Source organism: Portunus trituberculatus, chromosome 41, assembly GCF_017591435.1.
Source record: "Portunus trituberculatus isolate SZX2019 chromosome 41, ASM1759143v1, whole genome shotgun sequence".
Lineage (NCBI taxonomy): Eukaryota > Metazoa > Arthropoda > Malacostraca > Decapoda > Portunidae > Portunus > Portunus trituberculatus.
In genome coordinates, this window is record NC_059295.1 from 14,146,453 (window position 1) to 14,171,385 (window position 24,933).

The window sequence follows — 24,933 nt, forward strand, 5'->3', positions numbered from 1 at the left end:
GTTATATTCCTAACTACTGTAGCACATTTTTTTCTGTGAATGGGCAAACTTCAATTTCCTTGTTAATCTTTATTATAGCTACTGTTAATTTTTTTTTTTTAAGGCATTTCTTTTTCCCTTTGAATATTATATGCATATGTACAAGAAAACATCTTGATATTTACAACTTCTTTATTTATTTCACCAGCCTTAATTAGCAATATATTAACAAGAATCTGCTTGCTCATGACTTCTTTACTTCATTGCATTTCATTGCAGTGGCTGTACAAATGGCCTGCATGCAGTTACCTACTTTCCCCCTCAATAAGTTTGTATGATTAACATCACTTATCCCCTAGTACCTTTCATGTCAAAATATTAGCGTATTCTGGCATATGTTAGAGGGACAAAGTAAAAATTAAACATTGATATCACCAATATTTAAAGTTTTATATTAAGCACTCTCTCTCTCTCTCTCTCTCTCTCTCTCTCTCTCTCTCTCTCTCTCTCTCTCTCTCTCTCTCTCTCTCTCTCTCTCAGTTTAGTGTTTCATCCCTGGGGTGGTCTCTATTCCATATAATAAATTTGAAATGAATACTAAAGCATCAAACCTGTCTTTTTAATTGAAGCTTTATTTTTTGACAGGTAAATGACATCAAGTTCCATCCAGTCCATGGAACACTATCCACAGTTGGTTCTGATGGCAGATTTAGTTTTTGGGACAAAGATGCTCGAACAAAGCTTAAGAATTCGGAAGCAATGGAACAGCCCATATCCTGTTGTGCTTTCAGTCACAATGGCCAGATATTTGCTTATGCTGTATCCTATGATTGGTCAAAGGTAAGCTTAGGGTATTTTCATATTAGTTAGATGTAGATATGAATTATATGCTGATTAATACATATTTTAGATATCCAGCATTTTTTTTTTTTTTTTTCCAAGGAGTCACAATGAAGGTGAGGTGGTCTGTTCAGTAGTGCAGCATTAGATGGAAATTATGGAAGACAAGGAAGAGTGCAGAAGTGTAATGTTTGAAATGCCTGAGAGAGAATGGAAGCGAGTGACTGGATCTGAATAGATGCGTTGAAGAATTTTCTGTCTGGTTTAATACCTATCATTAATGTCCTTCAGTAGATACCAAGACCTTGAAAAGATATGTGAAAAATAAAAACTGTGAAGGATTTTTTATATGAATATTTTAATAGGTGATGATCATATACATTAAGTGAATGATGAATGAGTTTATTGGATTATAATGTAACTGTGCCAAAGGGGAGAGTTTCACAAAACACATGGAATTTGATTAATTTCATCAGGTATCATTTTGTGTGTTTATATTGTTACAAAAAGTCACAGTGTTCCTGTTATCAATCAAATTATTTTGCAGGGTCATGAATACTTCAATCCACAAAAGAAAAATTATATATTCCTGAGGTCGTGCTATGATGAACTGAAACCTCGGAGTCGTTAATGGAGACCTTACAACCTTATTGGGGTTCTTGGGTTATGCCAGTCCTGCTGCTGCTGCTGATTCTGTTGCTGCTGCTATTACTGTCGGGAAAAAAATATTTGTCTTATTTCACTTAATATTTTTCATATGACTTGTAACTAAAATTTTTATACTATATCAGGTTTCAGAGTTTTTATCCATCAATTTGAATTTGGTGATTTTTGAACAGAAACATTAGCTAGAGCTGAATGTTTCAAAGGAAGGCAATTATTATTATTTTATTTTATTTATTTATTTTTTTTTTTTTACTTTAGAGAAACCAGGAATTTCAAGGAGAACAGTCACATTATCATTGTCTTGCTTTTTATTCCATTATAAAAATAAACATTTAGTTTTATTAATATATTACAGTTGTTATTACAGTAAATTATGTAGCCTTTATCAGAGCAGAGGTTTGCTGTATTTTCAAGATATTGATATGTAAAAGTGAACTCTGGAATACAATTCAAAATGTTAACTTAACAAGAAATAGCACATTTGAATAAAAACAATATTCATCAGTGTTAATAACCCATTTCTTGTGAAATAGGATTAAGCTTTCACAACTCAACCAGGAAGTAACTGATGCTCCCAAGAAGCCAATGTGGAAAAGATATAATTGATACCACACGAGCAAGCAAGATATGGTTGGCTAGACAATAGCACAGTAGCAATGTATGATTGGTATTTCATAATGGTAATTGTTTAATTTCAGAAGTGTTACAGTTGATGTCCAAGCTCAATTCCTAATATTTTGGCATTTTGAAGTAAGAGTAGGATAGAAAAAAATTTAAATATTCATTAGACAACTATATGCTGTATATGCAGAAAAAGCCATGTATGCAAGGAAACTCACATAAAGAGTTTTATTGTGGAAACTTTCTGAGAGAAAAGATGCCTTTATTACCTTCTTCATCCAAATGATTTTCTGTTCCAGGGTTTCTCCATCCAAATGATTTTTCTGTTCAACATATTCAAAAAATTTTAATAATACATATACTATTCCTCTGATACCTGGCAGCAGACAAAGCTTATCAGACATTGAAAATAAGAAGGCCTCTGTGTTAAGGCACCACTTTTGCCACTGTGTAGAATGCAGATCAAGGTTTGAGGCACAACCCACTTACAAATAATAATGACTACTTGATTGGTGCAACATTATTTCTAACAAAAGAAAGTACCCATAAGAAACTGATTGACCATACCACCAAGGGTAGGCAAGTAAGTCTCTCTCTCTCTCTCTCTCTCTCTCTCTCTCTCTCTCTCTCTCTCTCTCTCTCTCTCTCTCTCTCTCTCTCTCTCTCTAACTAGATAGTACTATTACTTTTTTATTACAACTTATTCCTAGATTACAATTACATATTTATAATTTATTATTTTGTGCATTTATTGATGTTTATCACTTTAAGCTTTTTTCTTTTATCCACTTGTCCACTTATCCACTTTTATCAACTTAGGAAATAATATAATAATCATGTCTACCACATGTACAAAAATAATGCTTAGCACATGGTGATGTTATAGCCAAAGGTTGTATGTAAAGTGTTGCACTACAAATTTCAAATCCACATTATCAATTATATCTTTTGTATTAATGTTCTCATGTAAGTACCTATATACTAATTTAAGAAATTAATCTTCATAATAATTATATTGAGCTCTATCAAAACTTATGAGATTATACTTGTGCCAGCCATACAACTTTATGATGTGGCTGATGGCAAAATTTATTGCAATATTTATTGCAATATTATGCTCAAAATCATTTGGATGTTGAATACCTCACCTAACTAGGTACAATTGTTCATTCGTAGAGATATTTTATGTGAATTTCACATCTTTAATCACTATTTATTTGTTCTCACACGCACACACGCCCGGTAGCTCAGTGGTTAGAGTGCTGGCTTCACAAGCCAGAGGACCGGGGTTCGATTCCCCTGCCGGGTGGAGATATTTGGGTGTGTCTCCTTTCACGTGTAGCCCCTGTTCACCTAGCAGTGAGTAAGTACGGGATGTAAATCGAGGAGTTGTGACCTTGTTGTCCTGGTGTGTGGTGTGTGCCTGGTCTCAGGCCTATCCGAAGATCGGAAATAATGAGCTCTGAGCTCGTTCTGTAGGGTAACGTCTGGCTGTCTCATCAGAGACTGCAGCAGATCAAACAGTGAAACACACACACACACTCTATCCCCTCACTCCCCTAATATGTGGAGTGTGTGTGTGTGTGTGTGTGTGTGTGTGTGTGTTTCACCATGGTTGCGTACTGGTCACCCAGCCAGTCTTTCCCCAATGGAAAGAGCTGAGCTCATACTGACTGATCTTCATATAGGACTGAGACTACACCACACACCGAGACAGCGAGGCCATAACCCCTCGAATTGCATCCCGTTTCTATTTACTGCTAGGTAAACAGGCTACTCATTGAGGGTTGCGCATTTGCCTTGCCACTCCCAGGACTCAAACCCAGGCCCTCTCAGTTGTGAGCCAAGTGTGCTAACTACTATACTACATGGTGTGTAGTGTAGGGAAGAAGAGTGTGTGTGTGTGTGTGTGTGTGTGTGTGTGTGTGTGTGTGTGTGTGTGTGTGTGTGTGTGTGTATTTATCTAGTCATATTGTACAGGGTTCAAGCAGGGCTCATAGTGTCCTGTCTCCATATCTCCATTTATCTAATTTTTCTGTAAAGTTATGTATGCACACTATGTGCTGCAACAACTTTATTATCCAATGCATTCCATTTTTCCACCATTGTGTGTGTGTGTGTGTGCGTGCGCACATGAACATGGTGGGGGGGGGGGGAGAGTGGACACCAACTCCCCAAAACACACACACACACACACACACACAGCTTCACAAGCCAGAGGACTGGGGTTCGATTCCCTGGCCGGGTGGAGATATTTGGGTGCATCTCCTTTCACGTGTAGCCCCTGTTCACCTAGCAGTGAGTAGGACACCTTGTTGTCCCGGTGTGTGGTGTGTGCCTGGTCTCAGGCTTATCCGAAGATTGGAAATAATGAGCTCTGAGCTCGTTCCGTAGGGTAACGTCTGGCTGTCTCATCAGAGACTGCAGCAGATCAAATAGTGAAACACACACACACACACACACACGGGACCACACGAGCATAAAGCCCAGGCCCTGTAAAACTACAACTAGGTAAATACACACACACAGCATAGTGTAGTGGTTAGCACACTCAGCTCGTAACTGAAAAGGCCCGGGCTCGTGTCCTGGGTGTGGTGAGGCAAATGGGCAAGCCTCTTAATGTGTAGCCCCCCCTGTTCACCTAGCAGCCAAGGGGTTGTGGCCTCACTTTCCCAGTGTGTGAAGTTTTGTTGTGGTCTCAGTCCTACCCGAAGATTAGTCTATGAGCTCTGAGCTCACTCCATAATGGGGAAGACTGGCTGGGTGACCAGCATACGACCATGGTGAATTATACACAAACACACACACACTGCTGCCTGCCTTAAGTTAAAATTCTTAGTTGGCAATGTCATGTTTGTTACCCTACTTTGCTCATCAAACCAAGGAAAGGCAAGTATCTGAGATGATGATAACCAAATGGGGATCCTGCTTTTGCCACAATACCTATACATGATCTATATATGGCCAGCCACATTGAATGTAATAATAACTTTGTATTTCTGGCACTTCACTGTCATGTAAGGAAATTCATCACATTGGACACACACACACACCTATTAATGGATTGAAATCTACCTGATACATAAAGACATGAGTAACCTACTATTAGCTGAACTGTAACAGTCTTCCTAGGTTTATTTCCTGGCTCAATGATTACAAGAATGCATTATTAATATGTAAGAATTACATATGTACAGATTTAGTTATGAGGCAATTATAGAGCAAGTATTTTTATATATGAAGATATCTATTTGATCCTTGTATATAAGGGTCCATTTTATATGCATGATATATCTGATAAAATAAGCAAGTACTTAGTTAATATATCTAGAATATTATAAATACTGATTGTAACACGAGTTTCTGTGGATATTGCTAGATATAAAAGAAGAGGCTATTCTAAGTGGAAAGTTTTCTATACACAGATGCATTTTGAGGTGAAGTGTTGTTTAGCTATGGTATGAAATTCATGTGTGGCTTAGTAAAAAATATAAATGCCAAGCCATTTAGGTATTTTTGGTGAGATGTAGAGGTCTGGATGTCCACTGGTGAAACTTTTTAAACTTTATTATTATTATAATTAACTTTTATTAATTGTCATGATTTCCATCAAGTTCAAGCTTTACAGAATTCTATGACATAAGGAGGGATAACAATGGACATACACTAATTACTGCTAAACATTATACACAGATAGTATGGCTGTAAGAATGACAAATAAATAATAGGCTGCATGGCACCACATTGCCTGCCCAGGTAGGGATGGGTAAGGAGAAAGACTGTTAGTCAATCACATACAGACTGACAATGATTATGTTCAAATTTTTATTGTATAATTTAAACTAATGTAAAGTGTGTTTCTCCACCATGGTCACCAGACCTGGCCTACCCATTGTATTTGTCACCAGGCCAAATTAGAATTTCACACCATAACTAAATGCCTCAAATGCATATATATGTACATAAAACATTTTCTTTTTAGAATAACTTTTCAATGTTGAAAAGTCAATAAAACTTTGGTAACTGCAGTTCAATGCCAAAAAATACAATATTTGAAACAAACTGACTTGTGTGCACAGTGCACAGAGTTGGATGAGGGTACTGTAGAAAATGGTTGACCTAGGAATATGAATGGAAGATTATCTATCACCAAAGAAGCATATTCACAGAATTGTGAAATTATTATACAGCCTTTCCAATAATATGATAGGCTTTTGATCACATACAATAATATTACATATTAGATTGCATAATATGAGACTGGAGCCAGTAGCAGTGGTGTATGAACCCTCTCTTGGAAGAGAACATAAACAATCCTGAGATGATAGAAAAAAAATAGTGATGAAAAAGGTAAAGTTTTGTTGATCACACAACCACCAAACTATAGGGCTTATGAAATCCAGGGCCCTTATTCTACATAGCTAAGCTAACACTTTGACCTTCAGTCACCATTTGCTACTAGAATGCACACTCACAGTTTGTAAACTTTAAAATATACCGAATTACTCAGTTCTTGACATTTTTCTTGAATTTATGTTGTTTTAACTTCATATTACAACTTTTGGAAAGATAGAAATGGAAATTATTTCATTAGGCAATGCAACAGCTTAGGTCACGTGGCACTGCTAGGGTTAACAGGAGAATACTTTGTCTCCTACTAGGCAACTTGGAAAGATGGACAGCGTATCTAATCAAAACCTTATACGTACTTCAAAGCCAGGTACACACACAGGCCACACAAGGCAAGATTTAGGAAAATTGATGGTATCACTGGAGGCAATTGATTTAAAGAAAAAAAATATTTACTCAGTTCCTAATTTGCTGTTATATTTAAATGAAAAAAACAACTGAGAATCACTTCAAGTATGTATGACCATGCTGTCATGTGTTGACAGACTTCTGGTCTTAATAAGTGGCAATAAAACAGGTTGAAGCCTGTCATAGCAGGTAACCTCTGGCCTAAAATTGCTAAGGTCAGTAGATCAAGTCTCACTCAGGCTCATGAGTTTAAGCTGTTTACTGGAAGATTACTGCTGTGGTTGGTGTGCCTCGGTCAGGAGTTGGGTTCACCTGGCTGACGTTTTGGAGAGCATCAGAAGTGATGGATACCGGAACTAAAACCAACAACCTTTAACTTTCACTTTAATAGGAGTTTAGGAACAAAAACAAGGGCTTATGACAGTTGTGTCTTAAATGTGCCATTTTGTTTCATAAACCCTTGTGGTGATCCTTAAACTCCTATTGCAGAATTAAGCTTTAGATTTTTGGGCTGACATTAGTTCCACCCTCACTACAACTGCAGGTAAGATTCTTAAAGGTACAAGTGCATTCTCTCTCTATTCATGACAATCAAGAAACTAATGAAGAATTGATGATCAATTTATGAGGCTGCTGCAACTATAAAATAATGTAGTGCACCTCACTGCTCAGAGTTCCTTGCTGAACAAACATAAATACAGTGGAGACTCAATACTCAAACTTAATTCGTTCCAAATGTCTGGTCAAGTATTTAAAAGTTTGACTATTGATACCTATATATCAGGTCATTAGTTCTGATCTTAGCAAAACCTCAAGTTTATGAAAATTTGAATATATTTTTGTTTTACAATTTTGATTTGTACATACCATAAGTGAAGGTTGGTGATGGATAACTTGAACAGGAGGGAAAAGGGTGGGGAGGAGGAAAGAGGTCACCGGAGGATGAGTCACCATCCATGAAAACGTCTTTGTAACTTTTTTCCTGGTGTGATTCCTGTGAATCCACTAATGGAGTGCTGTGGCTCACTTTAACTTGCACTATCACCTTATTTTTATCACTAATAAGCCTCCTTGGTGCCATCGTAAGTTTCTAAATGAAAAACTACTGACAACGCGGAAGAATGTTTTTCTCAAGACTGCAGCAGGACTAGGGATGCGCACCGGCATCCGGTATACTGGTATTACAGTAAGACCAGTACTACCAGTAATACGGTATCAGAACGGTACAGTGGTGGCTGCAAGAAGGGCAATGACAGCTTTGTATACAACCAAATGTGCAGCCAGATATTTCCACCTTTGGTGTTAATGTAAGTTTATAAATGAAAAATTATAGATAGAATGCAGGAGAATGTTATTCTGATGACTGCGGCAGCACAAGTCGCAATTAGCGGAGAGGGGAAGGGGGACACCAGGGAGCCTTTGTTTACAACCACGTGTATGGACGTTCAACCATCATGTTTTTTTTTTAGTATTAAATCAAACTTTTGCGTTTGAGCATTGAAAAGTTTGAGTATTTAGGCGTTCAAGTATTTATTCTCCACTGTACACATCTTGTATTCTACAAACGTGCAAGAAATATGAAGTGTGTAGACCAAAGAGCCAAATTCACCATTTCACCCTCTTTTAGTTAGGGGTAAAATGAGATAAGCATAATCCTCCTTTATACCTTGGCATAAGTTGTCAAGCAAAATTCAACCACACTGCAGAGATGCAGACAGCTTATATAAAAACATAAAAAAATGAGGGAAGCTGCAAGAGACTATCTGGCCAACCAACCAACATGTACATAGACATAAATACAAAATTCCAAATTTTAGGGGTTTGCCCCTTTGGTGGCGCTACACACCTCATATCTAACGCTAAATCATTAATAAAAGAATACAGATACTTGCAAAATTAAATGAGAGAATTTTTCGTCCTCCATATGATAGGTGCAAATTCCTCATCGCTTGAATCTTCACTGTCATCAGAACCTGTACGTGTGTTTCCTCTATCCTGTAGCTGAGTTGTCTTCTTTTTATCAAGTTCTACAACTCTGAGGAGAAAAGTCATAGGAATTATGACAATACAGAGACTTAATTTGCTAATTCACTAATCATCTGATAAAGTCTGGCACTAATTTTTTTTTAATATTTCACTGTCAAATGAAATGCATAAAATATCAAATTTAGTCATACAAATATTGCTTTTCATTGAATATCACTTACTTTTCTAAACAAGCAATTTGTTCATTTGCTTGTTCAATTTGTGTTGCAAGGGCTGCTTCCTCCTTATCCTCCTCAATAATAGTGCGGCTCTCCTGTTCTGCAGCCGAGACTTCCTTCATGAAGGACAGCCACTCCTCTGCATCTTTGTCCTTATACTCTACATTGCGGGCCTGGAAATGAAAATGATGACATGAAATCATTGTATTGCAATCTTTAACAGTCTTAATATATCTGCAATAAAAATGAAACAAACAGGAAGGCTAAGAACAAGTGAACAACAAAATAAAACAAACATTCACATATCAGATACTCTCAGGAATTCTGATATGCTAAGTACTTAAATAATTTGGCAGTGGACTGTGAAATTTATGATAACAGATTTTTCAAAAACAATCATAAGATTCACAAAAGAAGAATCTGTCTGCAAACAATAAAGTTAAAAATAATTGTTACTCAAGCTATGCTATTCTTCCATATAATAACTTATATTATTACTTTCATAAACAACAATTCAAATTAATCCTGAGCACAAGTACATTCATCACACAAATTAATAGAGTAATAGATTCAGGGCACAAAGACAAAACCAAGTTTGGAAAGCTCTACTTGACTAACTAGTAAAACACAATTAACATTTTATTCCAATAAAACTGTTAAAGTCAGGAATTCATTCTCATTTATGTCTAAGGGTTTAAATAAGATTTTATACTTATGCATATATTCATTTTTCTGTCTCACCTGCTCCATCATTCTTTTCATAAATAAGTTGTGAAAACTTGCTGTAGTGTTCTTTCCCTACAACCTATTTTTTTTTTTTTTTTTTTTTTCTTTTTTTTTTTTTTTTTCTTTTTATCCAAAAATGCAGCTTGATCCCTTGGGTGCCAGTACTGTATATTTACAGTGGTGAGTAGGTGCATGCTCTATGCTAGTGCCACATATTCAAGTTGGTGATTTTTTTTTTTTTTTTTAATTCCTGTAGTCATACTGATCCAGAGGCCTTTCATACTTTGTCAATATACTTTCCAAATATTTACCCTTCCTCTCACTAACAACCACCTCTTCCCAAACCTGTAGGCATGCCTAAGATATGGGTCCCATTCCTGACATGACCATAGTACAGATTTTCCCTCATTTTACGATTCAGTTACATTTCTGAAAACCAGATCTAACAACAAATTATTAAATAGCAAATTTAAGATTCAATACGATTTCATTTAATGGAAAGAGTAACCAAGGCCTAGCTTGTATTGAAAGATATAGAACACTTTTCTGCATCATCCAAAGATGTAGTATTATAGGTTCACTATTTTTCTTTAGACAGTGGTTTCCTCTGTAGGCCTATATCCACTGGCAAGAGGAGAATAATAAGATTTAGTTAAGCTGGCAGGTCCCACTCAGCAGCAAGTCTGGTCATCATCAATTCACAGCCTTGAGAGTCTCTCCATTTCCTCCATTATTGGCTCCCTCTTCCTTGTTAGCATCTCTGCTATTAATGTAGAAGCTGTCTCACCTGTTTTCTTCACACTTGCTGCTTGTTTGATGATGGTGGAGACAGCAGATTTGGGCAACTGCAGGATTCTAGTGATAAAGCTGGCTCCTTCAGCTCCCTCAATTTCAAGCTTTTTCTCTAAAGATAAGCTTTCCTCTGGTCTTTTTGTTTTTAATTCACCAGCACTAGGTGTTGCAGCCCGCTTGGAAGACATCATGCTTATATCACTCATAATACCCGACAATGAATGTGAAATTTTGCAAAGCAATCACTGGCGAACTGAACTCAACTGAAAGACTAGTCTTGATCTTAATCTTGATGCTACAGGATGCTCAAGTGTTGAAGCTGAAGCTGGACTTGTTGAAGAAGACGGGCAACGTCAGCTTCATCGACCTGAACCCCGTTGAGGGAAGGCATGGACTTCCTGCCGGACAGGGTGCACCTCAATGAGACCAGCAACAAGAGGATGTGCGGACGGCTGCGTGAGTGGGTGCGCGCAAGGTCTACGGTGTGTGTAGATGCGGCCTGAATGAGGAATGGATGTGCACCAAAGCAAGGAAGAGAGGACAACAAACAGGCAAGGTCATGTATGAAATTTGGTTGTTTGAATGTAAGAGGATGGGGCATTGGTAAATTTCAGGATGTATGCAAAGAGTTGAATGAATGGAGCCTAGATGTGGTAGGTATTACTGAGACTCACCTGCAGGATGCGGTGCAGATAAAGGGTAATGAGTTTGTGATGTTAGGAAAAGGACACAAGAAACAGGAGAAGCTAGGAGGAGGCGTAGCCTTGCTCTACAGGAAGGTGAGGAATCTGAGAGTGGAAGAGCTAGACATAGGAGATAGTGCTGAGAGTGAGGACGTGTTAGCTGTTTGAGTGGAAGCTAGGAATGAGAGTGGCAGAGCTGAGAGGATAGTCGTAGTGGTAGTGCATATGACAGTGGAAGGCGATAAAGAAATTAGGGAGAATAGTAGAAAAAACAGTGTTTTGAAAAAGATTGCAAGAGATTATGCTTGAGAGAGAGTGATTGTTATGGGAGACATGAATGCTCACGTAGGTGAACAAATGAATAGGAATGGTGAGATGCTGGATGATTTTGTGAATGAGACCCTGGCTGAAGGACAAGTGACTTGGTGTGCGAGGAACCAGGAGTCTGCGATTGACTACATGCTAGTGAATGGGAGAATGTGTGAAATTGTTGACCGTATGTGGATAGATGAAGATGGGATGATTGACATAGTCTCAGACCATAACATGCTGGTGCTAGAATGTAAGTTGAATGGAAGAGACGGAACAAATGCCAAGGTCAAGAGGAAAAAGTGGAGGTTGAGAGATGCAGGATGGGAAAATTTCCAGGTGGACTTGAGCGAGAGAAGATGGGAGGATGAGAGCCTGAATGGTGTGGATGAACTGAATGACAGATTTGTAGAGAATGTGAAGAACGCAGCAGCCAGTCAGATAGGGTATGTAAGAACAAGTGCTAGAAAGCATTAAAGTAGGCCGTGGTGGAATGATGAGATTAGAGATGCTAGGAAGGAAAGAAAGAGACTGAATAGGGTGTGCAGACAGTTAAGAAAGAGAAGACATGAGAGTGAGGAGGCTGAAAGTGAGTACCTGAATGCATGGACAGCGTATGTGAGTCAGCAGTGAGTAACGAAGTGAAAGATAATGAATGCTAAAGTTAAATGTGAGAAAAGTGTGATTCAGTCCCTTAGAGAGAAAGGTGTGGAAGGTGGTCGTGAATGGTACAGATTCCTGAGGGGTGAGGGGATGCCTGACAGTGAAAATGTGGAGAGCCTGAAGGTGAATGGGGCAGTGGTGACTGATAAGGAAGAAATGAGAAGGGCAATAAAAGAGTTTTGGGAAGAGATTGGAGGTGTAGGTGAGGTCTTTGATGTGGGTGAAGGGCGTGTGACACTGGAGAGAAAGGATGCAGACGAGTTGAATGAAAGGATCAGCAGGGAGGAGGTGGAGAAATGTGTGAAGAAGCAGAAGAATGGGAAGGCAGCAGGGCCGGATGAGATACCTTATGAATTGTACAAAAATGGAGGAGAGGTTGTGATTGATAGGATGACTGAGTTGTTTAACCAGGTGTGGGAGGAGGAGAGAGTGCCGAGAATGTGGAATGAATGCAGGGTGACTTTGCTGCATAAGGGAGGGTACAAGAGTAAGAATGAGTTGAAAACTACAGGCCGATTGCGTTAGTTAACACAGTAGGAAAAGTGTTCAGTGCAGTTTTGAATGAAAGATTGTGTAAATGGATTGAGAGAGATGGAGTGTTAGGTGAAGAGCAGAATGGGTTCCGTGTGGACAGGAGAGCTGAAGACAATATGTTTGTGGTGAATGAATTGATTGAGAGAAAGAAGAAAGATGGTAGCAAGTTATACTTAGGTTTTCTAGACATAGAGAAAGCATATGATAGGGTGAACAGAGAAATGCTAGGTAGAGTGCTAGAAAAGATTGGGTTAAGTGCAAAGATAGTTAACATAGTGCGAAGTATGTATGTGGATACAAGAGCTAAGTATAAACTAGGAGATGTAGAGACAGACTGGGTGAAGAGTGAAAGAGGAGTTAGGCAGGGTTGCATATTATCACCAACCCTCTTTAGCTTATATACAGAGGAACTGGCTGCTAGATTGAGGAGAATGAATGCAGGTGTAAATGTGGGTAATGATAAGATATGTGTGCTCTTGTATGCAGATGATGTTGTTATGAGTGAGTCGGCAGAAGAGCTTCAGAGTTTGCTTGATGTTGTAGATGGGTATGGAAGAGACTTTGGAGTGAGGTTTAGCAGTGAAAAGAGCAAGGTAATGGTTGTGAATGGGTCAGAGGATGAGAGGAACTCAGTGTGGAGACTAGGTGAGAATGAGATGCAACAGACAGATGAATACAAGTACCTGGGGATGTGGATGAGTCCGGTTGGCTGCGTGAAGACAAAGAATGAGAAGATAAGCATGGTGAGTCAGTGGGTAGGTCGGCTAGGAAGTGCAGCAAGGATGAGAGCGAGTAAATATGACGTGCTGCGAGAAGTTTGGAAGAGCGTGGCTGTTCCGAGCATCATGTATGGTATGGATGTGATTGCATGGAATGAAAGTGAACTAGAAAAGTTAGAAATAGGGCAGAATAGAGTTGCAAGAATGGCACTTAATGCACCTAGATATGCAGCAGTAGAGGCTCTTAGGGGAGACATGGGTTGGAGCACTTTTAGAGAAAGGTATGTAAAAGCGACCCTACGGTATAAGGCTAGGTTAGAGCGAATGAATGATGCTAGAATAGTGAGAAAAGTGTTTCTGTGGAATGTCAGGAGTAGCAAGTGGGGGAAAAAGTGTGTCAGGATGGTGGTGAAGAGTGGTCTAATAGCTAGTTGGGCTTTTCAGCAGGTAGAAGGAAGGCACTTAGAGAAGGACTGGAGTATGATTGTTAGAAATGGAGAGGGTAGAGAATGGGGTGTAAGGAAGTGGAGGAGTGAGATAGACAGAGTAGTGAAAGGTGTGGGACTGAGTGACTGGAAGAATAGGATTGAGCAAAAGAGTACCTTGGAATGGTATAGAGAGAAAGAGGCCCCAATGTATGAAAAGTGGTATGATGGAAGCCTGGGTGGGGATCTTCTCTTCCGAGCTAGGGCACAGTGCATGGATGTGAATGCAAGGAATTATAGATGGTCTGAGTCCCGCAGCAAAGTGTGCCAGATGTGTGACATGGGAGAGGATGAGACGGTGGAGCATGTGGTGCTGGAGTGTGTGAAGTATGCCAGAGACAGGTATGAGATGATGCAAGTGGTACTGAGGGAGCTGGGGCATGACAGTGTGGAGATGACAGGAAGGGAATGGATGGTGGTGCTGCTGGAACTCTGTGGGGATACGAATGAAAGGATGATTGCGGCTGTAAAAGAGTTCCTGGAGAGAATGTGGCGTGCTAGATGCAGGAACTATAATAGTGGTGTGAAAGATGATGATTGCCCTCTTTGTTGTTTGTGTTTTTTTTTATTTTCCCTACAGGCGCTGCCGATACAAAGGCCTGACTCATAAGAAATTCTGCGTCAACCTGTAGCATCAAGATCAAGACCAAGATCCAGAGCCAAACCTTTGGATCAGTAGCTCCTGTAGAGGACACATAAACGACAAGCAGGAAAAAAAAAGAGCAGTATCCTGTTCACTAATTATCCCTACATCTAGCGGGAATAAGTTTTGATGGGTGATGATGCAATCGTAGTGCATTTCTTTACATTTCAGTGATTGGTTAAAAATTGGATAAATGAGCCCTGACATTGGAAAATGAATGAGTGGATATAAAGGATAATGATTGGAAAATCTAGTTATTGAGTAACAAGCCATCAAATAATGAGGGAAACCTGTACAGGGAGAATGTCTCACCACACAAAGAATATGGGGATTTCTCAACTTACATGTCTTTAGAATATGTGATTTTGGAATAATACGAGATAAAAAACATAGTCAGTTTTTCATATTACACAGAATATTTTGAAAGACACAATGTCAAGAACATCAAGTTGTGCGACTGATTTAGTTCTGTGATACTGTCACCAGATGTCACCAGGTGTTCCCCATGTGTATTGCCAACATGAAGTCCCTTTGCATGGTGCTTCAAGCTCATTGTTACTAGTGGTGGGCAGGAACCGATAACTCAAGTATTCAAGGAATTGGTTCCTTAGGAGGGGGAAACTGTCAGAACCAGTTCCGGAGCCTGTTCTGCATGGAATCGGTGCAGCATGGCTAGTGAATACCAGTCTCTGAACTGCCACCATATTGCTTGATAGTTACCAGGGCATGGTGTAGTGTTCCAGGATTCATCTAAAATACTGGCTTGGATGATTATACATTATGTACAGAGTACTGACTATCAGTCCTGAAAGACTTATGATCTGTGATGGATACTGAATGTGAATGAATGTGCAATTTAGGTAATGATTACTCTTATCTCACACAAGATTTCTTTGATAAAAAAGTATCTGTTCCACATAATTCCATGCTAGAGCTGTTCTATTCCACTTTGATGCCATCGTTTTACTAGATTTGAAGATTTGAACATGATCAATCTTTTTTTTAATACCGCAAATTTAGATATATATAATCTTGATATGTGCACCTGTAACTCACTGTTCTTGATAAATCCTTGGTTCTGGAAAAACTTACATTACAATAAGCAGGTAAGTAATTATGTGTGTGTAGGCAGATTAGGTTCTTATTTAATCATGAGAACAATAGTCACGTATATCCATCTCAGTTCGTCAGGCTTAGTTCTTATGACGTGTCAAATGGGTGTCCACCAGTATGCAGATCCTATGTTATGATGTCATAGGATATCTACCAATCAAAGTACAAAGAAATTATTATGATTTGGCAATATTAAATTGGTGACTACTATTGGCCAATGGCCATGAGTTAAAATTAAAATGTTTTATATTATTTGTGCAATTTCTTTGACAAATGGATACAAGATATATATGATTGTACTATACTCGACTTTGTTCAACTGTAAATACCAGCATTTCCAAGAATTCCTAAATAATATCAATGATAACATACATATTCTAAGTAAGCACTATATACTGTTTGTGATTTGTAACTCATGCTTATCTACCACCTGTATTTACATGGAACCATTAAGACGGAACTGGTTCCTGCTGAGTTGTACAGTTTAGTTCAGTAATCATGTTCACTTTAAGCGGACTTTACATTATGCGATTCTTTAAAGAATGTATCCTTCACATAATTTGAGAAATCCTGTATCTAAAACATAAGACAAGCATAGTAAAATAGTGTGTGAAAAAAATTCACAAAGCCTCAATAATATAAGTGCTTTATCATGTATGAAAAATTAAAAGGCAACATATGTTGAACCTCGATAACTTGGACCCCTATAACTTAGATTTCATGGTATGTCGGACTCTGAACAACTCAGGGACTTAAGTCCAAGTTTTTTTTTTTTTTAAGTTTTATTCACTTTCCTATATCTCATTTTCTATTGACATTATAAAAAATCTAATTCCAACTAAAAATTGGATTTTAATTGTAGTTCAAAATGATACCAAAAAAGTCAATCAGAGTTTATACCGATTTTGTGAAAATTTTTGAAGTGTAAAAAAACATATTTGCTCCTAAAGATTTTTCATAATTTCATCCTTGTTTTGCTATTAGAATTCATCTGATTAAAATTAAATCTTCACACATGATTGTGTATAGGTGACTTCCTGGAGCATGATAGGATGATAATGCATCAGATCCCCGTTTCTCTAGAAAATATTATTTAGTTGTAGGTGAGGGTTTAGAAGGAGCCATTTGCAGTGCCATGGCAATCTGCTGTTTTACGACTGAACTGGACAATCTCTCTGAGTCGTTATTAGTGTGTTGAAGTGAGATAATGATACTGTAAAGTAATTATTACTCATCTGCTCCAGCTTTATACCTCTGTCTCAAAATAATCTTTTGTAATAGTAGTGTTATTGTAAGTTATGTGATGTATAATTGTCATGATGAAGGTAGTGAGAAAAAAGTGTTTGAAAAGATCATAGCAGTCTTATGATATAGAGAGAGGGTGGAGAAGCAAGGCAGTGAGGGGGAGAAAACATGCTTGATGGAGGGGAGGCAAGGGTTCAAGATCCAGCTATCACCCACACCTCACAATGATACATTTGTTTCTTGTTGTCTTCTCTTCTTGAAATTTCTGATTCTAATTCTCATTAATTCATGCCTATAAGGATGTTATTTCTGAAAGAGTACAGAGCTAAATGACACACCTCCCCTCTTGACGCCTTGCCACGTACTGTGTAGGGCTGAGTCAGGCTATGACACTACTGCACAAGACATTTAAAAATGACTTCCTGGTGGGAAGGATATTTAATTATCAAAAAGTAAACTACACCATCTGGTAATTTAAGGTCTGAAGATTTCAGAGAGACAATATTAATCCCAAAATTTTTAATCCTCCAAAAATTAAATAAATAAATCCTGCACCCCCGCCCTAAAGTCTGAGTTGAACTGCCCACCTATTTTTCTTTTTTTTTTTTTTGGGTGTGGGGGGTTAATTCATATAAGTCAGACATTTGGGTTTGTCAGACCAACCTTTCCCCCTATTAGTCCGAATTAATGAGGGTCAACAGTATTTTAATTACTTGAAAATCACCCAACAAGTGAATAAAATGTGTAGCATTATCGTATACATATTATGTATTTAGTACCTTCTGTATTTGATGACTCATAAGATGCACCTTTTCTCCAAAAAAAAAAAGTTTCAGGAAATGAACCTGCATCCTATGAGGCCGAGGTTCAGTGTTAAAGCAAAGGCAGTGGTTGGTGGTCAGTCTATGACAACAGAAGCTCAAAAATCAAATCCTAAACATCTTCACACATGTAAACAAAGTGATGATAGGTTTTCTTTAAAGGTAACAAAATACATTAGGTCATACATTCTGGTAATTCACATAGAATGACACCAATCAGGAAGAATTTGCTATACACCACATGAACCAAAACAAAAACATGCAATTGACAATCTTGATCTTGACATGGGCAAGACTCACTGAATTCTTTGTAGTGTGATGCTATTACTCCTTGAGGTAAGACACACTTTCATACAATTAAAATTGCACCTATCATTTAACATTAATATAAAAAAAAATTATAAAAAGAAAAATTATGATTATAAGACCTGTAGTCTCTCACAGTCAGTGCTAATGCCGTATGCCAGGTATATGTTTACATCTCACAACAAGGTTTGTATTTTTTTTTTTTTTTTTTTTTTTACAGTAAGGCCTATAGTGCCTGTAGGCACACTTGAAGAGTGTATGGGAAGCGCTGTTCAGCTTCTGCCCATTAGTGGCGCAGGCAATTTTATTTATAGTGGTACCCATATTAGGGCCCATATCACCCCTGAAGCTCATCTTGGGTGTAGTCACCTAGAACCTGGGTATCATGGTGACATGCAGGTAACTATAAACCACTCGACAAATGGCGAAGTGTTTAAGGCTGTACGTGGTGGGATTCAATCCTACACATGGACGTCTGCCTGATCCCACACTCACCACCTTATCCACTACACCACCACCTCCCTAATGTAGGCTACTAGCAAATATTAAAGATTTTAAATGGGATATAATAATGATTTAAATGCATGTGAGAGTCTTCAAATGTCAGGTGATATCCTTCAATATTCTGAGCTTAAATCCACTGCCAAAACTGGGTGCATCTTATGAGCCCATGCATCTAATGAGCCATCAAATATGGTAATTACTTTTAGGATAACCATAAAAAAAGAAACCTGTAAGAATATTTCTTAGATAGTAATGTGGGAAAACACCTGACACTATACTAATATACATATTCTACACTCTCATACATCTTGCAGCCACACTCACCCACAATCCTCAGAAGGATTACACCCCAACCGAAGAGAAGATACACACACCGAGTTAGCCAGGATTGTTTTGTCCCTTGTAGTTGGTAAAGAACAATCCACATGTTAACTGTCTCCTGGACTTTACTTCAAGCCTCACAATAATGACAGCTTCATCAACACCCGCGGATACTTATATAGGGCTCTGTGAGAACCCATCAATAAGTCGCAGTGAATTACTGGCATGTGGATGCTCTCCCAATGTATTTGGCTCTCTTTACATCTCCAGACTACAATTCTATGGTGTGTTATGTGCCCATGGCATAGTTCAGTGATACTGTATTTTCTGTACAATGATAACAATATCTAGTGCAATGTGGTGGTGTTTTTCTGGTGCTGGATAGGGTCTCTGACACTATCAGGAGTGCCATCATGCCCCTTTATACCCAAATCAAGGAGAGGACACACATGCATGCAAGAACAATGCATGTGTTGACTGTCTCCTGGACTTTATTTCAAACCGACAGCTTCATCAACACACATGATACTTATCTACAGGGCTTTGTGAGAAACCACCTACAAAACTAACACACATTCAAAAGATTTTGTGCTTCAAAACAGAAAACCTCTGATTGCATATATATGTAGCTTGGCTGATGGGCTAACACAACTTCTCATAACTCATGTCTAACTTCTATGCACTCCAATCTCTTGCAAGCAACTCTACAAGTTCTAACTAACACTGTAAAAATAAATTCCTGTCTAAAAATGTCAAAAGTGATAAGAAGAAAATAACAATGTGTAGTAATTATGTGCTTTCTAATTATACATATTTTTAATAAATAAATAAATAAATAAATAAATAAATAAAAAAAAATATATATATATATATATATATATATATAAATTTTTATTTATTTATTTATTTATTATTCTTATGAAATATATATATATATATATATATATATATATATATATATATATATATATATATATATATATATATATATATATATATATATATATATATATATTGGCACCAGGGGAAAAGTTTCAATGTAAGGATGCATTCTCTTTCTCACTTTGTTTTGTAGTTTTCATCCATCTCATTAGACATTCACTAAAAATAAATAAACAACAAACTAATTTACATATAATCTTACCTTAGCATCTGCCACTGGGTCATCAAAGAAGCCTTCAGGTAAAGATTCACTTGTATTAGGTTTTGGAGGATGCTTTGGCTTTGGTGGCTTTTCATTGTATATTGACTCTCCTTCTTGTGGCACAGATGAGGTCTTATCAGAGTCAAAGAAGCCATCAGGAACACCTATCAGGGGAGAGAAATGTTTATCCTCATTTTCTGCACAGTTCTTGTTAAAAATAATACACCAGAATGTATATGTATGAGAGAGAGAGAGAGAGAGAGAGAGAGAGAGAGAGAGAGAGAGAGAGAGAAGTAAATAAATGAACTCAAAATTTATGTATTCGACATTCCACCACATTCTTTCAAGCTGTAACTAATAATTTTTACTCCAAAAATTCCACATTTTTCTTATTCTACTCCTCAAGAAACGGTCACATCATGAGTGTGAAATAGGTAGAAGTAAATGGCTAAAGTTAATAAACAAATGTGTGATGTGTGGATAGTATGGCACCAAAGGCAATCTCACAGCCTTACATCTCACTTCTACTAAACTTATACCATTCTCTACTAACGGTAAGTACAATTACAGTCAACTCTCAAATAACACGAGGGTTGCATTCCTGGGGACGTCGTATTATTCAAATTTGCGTTATTCAAACATAATTTTCCCACAGAAAACAATGGTAATTGATGGATTATGTTCCTGGCCACTGGAAAAGTCTGCCTATTTTAGGAACTTTCTTACTCAAACCTTAAAAACTATTTATATATCACTTGGTCACAGAAATAATGAAAACACACATTTTCATTTCATTAGCTCTGATGGTATGCAACATGTTCTCCCTCAGTCCTGTTGCATGGACAATCACTGAGGGCTTTTCTATCCTACCATAGCAGTCTAACACTTCCAACTTCTTCATTGGTTACAGTCTTCCTTGATTTCTTGGAATCACTTTCCTGTGAGGTGGTTAAAGGACACTTGGATGCCATAGTATGGGACACTAGGTGAAAAGACAGAGAAACAATTCACTCACTGTGTGGTTAGCTCTAGACTGAGAGAGAAGTGAGACTGAGGACTGTGAGAAAAAAAACACCTCCTGAGGTGTTACTATCTTTTATATGTATTTATATTCACAAAAACAATATTTTTATTAGCTTTTTACAACCCTTACCACCAAAAAAAAAAAAATTAAAAAAAAAAAAAAAAAAAAAAAAAAAATTAAGATGCACAAAGTGCATTGCATGGAACACCAAAAGCAAAACAGATGAGAAGGCATTATTTTGTCTGCTGCTGATTATATGAGATGTGTGTTTGTGGCTTTGCCTGTGTGTAAAGGCACCGATCAGCTGTGGCCGCTTCTTATGACGCACTTTGGCTTGTGTGTTGCTTTTACCACAATATTTGTTTCTACTTCTTTATACTCTCTTTGCAACTTCATCTGGCAGAGGAGGACTCAATGGGGCATGCAATTCTCACTCGCACCCAGATTTTGCTTACTTACTGACTACATGTACCCCAGAGTAAACTAGTGTTACATGACTGGATGGGTTTTCAACACTGTCAACACCGATCCACAGTAACCCACCCTAACTTAACCTTACAATTTCTAAGCAATGTAAAGCAAAAAAATAGAACCTGTTCTGGCAGTTAGGTCAAGAAATAAAATAATACCCATACAAAACATACATTAAGTCCAGAGCATCTAAGTGCAGTTCCCGTCAGAAGCAGTGTGGATGCGCATGACGTTGAGTCGCCAACCAAAGTTAAAACAAATAAATCATGTTACTTAATCGTATCTCCTTAAATATCAAGTCAAGTTAAATCGAAATCGTGTTATTCAAACTCCAAGAGTTGACTATATGTAGAAAAAAAATACAGTAGTAATCCTTGGTACAAATCCACTCTAAATTTTACCTTGTTCTGTTACAGACACTTTTAGATGTTTAAATCACACTTACCATTCGGATGAGCTTCTGTGTGCCCATTTTCTGTCTTAACTTCAGGCAAATATGGCTGTGGTTCTTGTGGAGGTCCCGCTTCATTTGGCTTCTCATCTCCACTTTCATCGGAAGAGTATGTGGTAACCTTTTTAAGAATTCCTGTGGTGAAAAGGAAATGATGACAATAACTCATATTTCTTAACAATAGTGTATGTATAACTATTGCTACAGAGAGTAGCTATTATCCTGCAATTGTAATAATGCAATTTCACTTCACGACATTTAACTGACGTCACCAGTAGTAGACGAGATGCTCATATCGCCAGTTCCACGTTACTCACTAATGGCCTGCTTGTGAAGGCTTTAGTCCCTATTGCCCATTGCATTAGCGACATTGGTGATAGAAATGTTCAACCCATTACCTGCTACCTTGAGGGCCTTAATAACAGCTTCAGACTCCTTGCTTCTGTTGTCAAGTACATTAATCAGCTGAGGAAAGAGGTGGCATGAATTCAATGTAAATGACTTTGCTTTTGAAGAGCTCTGCAAATGGGAGTGTGAAGTGGGCCAGGATGACTTGTTCCCATTCGATGTCATCAAGAAAAGTGAGTAAATCCACAAGTCTAGGAAACTTGGGAGGCCCTCCTTCCGTTCCCACAAGGGTCCTGGCAGACGAGTAGACATCCTTTCCGGCCTTCCTACCCACAACAGGTACACCCATGGTCCCAGACGAGGCCTTTTTTAGGCCAGAGACCTCCCCAAAAGGAAGGGGAGGCCTGTGCACAGAACTCACCAGTGAGCTCACTTTCAGTAAGCCCTCTCCTACCTACTTTGTTTAACACTCCTGCAAAATTCCGTGGGAGTAAGATATTTTATGCTAGGTTACAGTGGCGCCACACCTTTTGTCTTCTGATAAATGGATTCATGACATGGTTCATGGGGAACTAGTTTTTGTGAATGTTCCCATACAGAGTACACCTCCAGGTCCTCTACATTTGTCTACTGCAGACAGCATTGTCCTGGACACTGCCATGGTCAAATTTATTGAACATGGTATAGTAGAATTATGTCCACCAGGAGATCACGATTTCATTTCTAATGTGTTCCCTACTCTCAAGTAGGATGGTAATGCCAGAGTCGTACTGAATCTAAAAGAACTTAATGATCATGTTGAACACATTCACTTAAAACTGGACACTCTCAAGGACATGATACCTTTAATCCTCCCCAACTCTTTTTACATGTCTATAGATTTGACAGATGCCTATTTCTCAGTTTACATTCGGCCAGAAGACAGGAAATAGCTCCAATTTATCTGGCGTAACAAGAAGTTCCGCTTCACTTGTCTACCGCAGGGTCTGACATTTGCACCCCGCATCTTCACTAAATTGTTAAAACCTGTCCTCTCACACCTTCATAAGCTGGGAATAACTGTGTTCTGCTATCTGGACGACTGTCTTTTTATTGCTGACTCCACTGAGACTCTGAGGGTTCATGTGACTTATGCCTTGCATCTTCTGTTGGGTGGTCCTGGGAATCCACCTTTACCAGGTTCTACAAGAGACCTATCAGCCACCTTGGACAATTTTCAAGAGCTATTTTTTCATAGCTCTCTGATTCTATGTACCATGCTACCCCTTCGGGGTTTTCTTGTTCATTTTGTTACTTTGGTTTTGTTTGAGGGAAATAGATTGTTATGCCTGTTTTTTTTTTTTTTTTTCCTCCTATTTTTCCTAATTCCCTTTCACTGGCATAGTAGATTTGAGAAACCACTCTAAAGCTCTCGTCTACTATTGGTAATGTCAGTTAAATGTCGTGAAGTGAAATTGTAGATTAAACGAATAGTACTTACCAAGTGTGAAGTTTGATCTTGATTTCACAAACATTTAACTGCGTCACTGAGGTAGTAAATGCCCTCCCTGCCCATCCCTTTACTCTTGTTCGATCTGTTTGGAACAATAGCTTGTTTGCACACGCTTATACTGGCTGCTTCCTCAAACCTATGCTCTGAAGGACTGACGTGGAACTGGCGATATGAGCATCTCATTTACTACCTCAGTGATGCAGTTAAATGTTCGTGAAATCAAGATCAAACTTCACACTTGGTAAGTATTCGTTTAATCTACATTATCATGTCCTTTTAGACTGCCACTTTTTACTTTGGCAACTAACACCTCAGTGAGCATTTTCTTTAATTAGTTTTGTTAACTTTGGTTGCTGCTCCTCCTGCATATGCATGCATGCATACACACAAACACACAGACACATAGCTATAAAAAAAAAAAAAAAATTTCTTTACCAGTCACATATCAGTGGTTTATTACTACAAAGAACTAATATAGAAAAAAATTGCATATTATTAAATTAATCTGAAACCAAAGACCGTGCACACAAATCTGTGGGTTGACCTTTGGGTTTGGATGGAGGAGCTGATTTTTTGCTGTGTGAATGGGTATCAGGTGATGCTGATCTCTTCTGACTCTCTCCTTCTCTTGCGACTCTGCTGCTGGTGGTACTGGTGCTTATAGTATTGAGCTGCAATGAAGAATCAATACAAATGATGACTAAAGCTACACATCACAATAACAATAATCATAGAAATTAAATACAACTCTTCTCTGTTCATGTGAACAAAAACTTCAACAAAATTTATTCTACTAAGCCATACTTAACTTTCACATCATAACAAAAATATCTTAACTCAGATTCATTCCATGTAAAGTTGCCACCAACAACTGTTTCCACAACAGAAATAAATAAACTATTTTATAAGTAATAGTAAATACACCTTATGAGATGAAACTAACCTGCTGCTGTTTTTTTTTTAGGCCTGCCAGATTCTCCTGATGAGATCGTTTGTTGACATGTGCCTGCCAAATAATGGCACTCTTCACTGTTGTCCCACATACCACACACATCAACTGTCCACGACTAT

The 24,933-nt window shown here is 38.0% G+C and overlaps 2 protein-coding genes across 3 annotated transcripts in view; one reads left to right on the plus strand and one right to left on the minus strand.

Moving 5' to 3' along the window:
• Nucleotides 1–3,050, plus strand: part of LOC123516532 (protein Rae1-like) — a 49,434-nt gene extending 46,384 nt beyond the window's left edge. The window contains exons 8-9 of the mRNA XM_045275961.1: nt 625–819; nt 1,367–3,050. Coding sequence (XP_045131896.1) covers nt 625–819; nt 1,367–1,450 — 279 coding nt within the window. The 3' untranslated portion in view covers nt 1,451–3,050. The remainder of the gene's footprint in view (nt 1–624; nt 820–1,366) is intronic.
• LOC123516533 (zinc finger protein 830-like) overlaps nt 154–24,933 on the minus strand; it is a 40,770-nt gene continuing 15,990 nt past the window's right edge. Inside the window, exons 3-9 of one of the 2 annotated variants that reach the window (XM_045275962.1) lie at nt 24,806–24,933; nt 24,407–24,533; nt 22,017–22,157; nt 20,077–20,240; nt 9,072–9,241; nt 8,757–8,899; nt 154–1,530 (exon numbers count right to left, since the gene is read on the minus strand). The exon at nt 24,806–24,933 is cut by the window's right edge and continues 5 nt beyond it. In XM_045275962.1, the coding sequence (XP_045131897.1) occupies nt 8,761–8,899; nt 9,072–9,241; nt 20,077–20,240; nt 22,017–22,157; nt 24,407–24,533; nt 24,806–24,933 (869 nt within the window). In that variant the 3' untranslated portion in view covers nt 154–1,530; nt 8,757–8,760. Of the gene's footprint in view, nt 1,531–5,677; nt 6,423–8,756; nt 8,900–9,071; nt 9,242–20,076; nt 20,241–22,016; nt 22,158–24,406; nt 24,534–24,805 lie in introns of those variants that run through there. The other variant, XM_045275963.1, reaches the window with a different exon arrangement.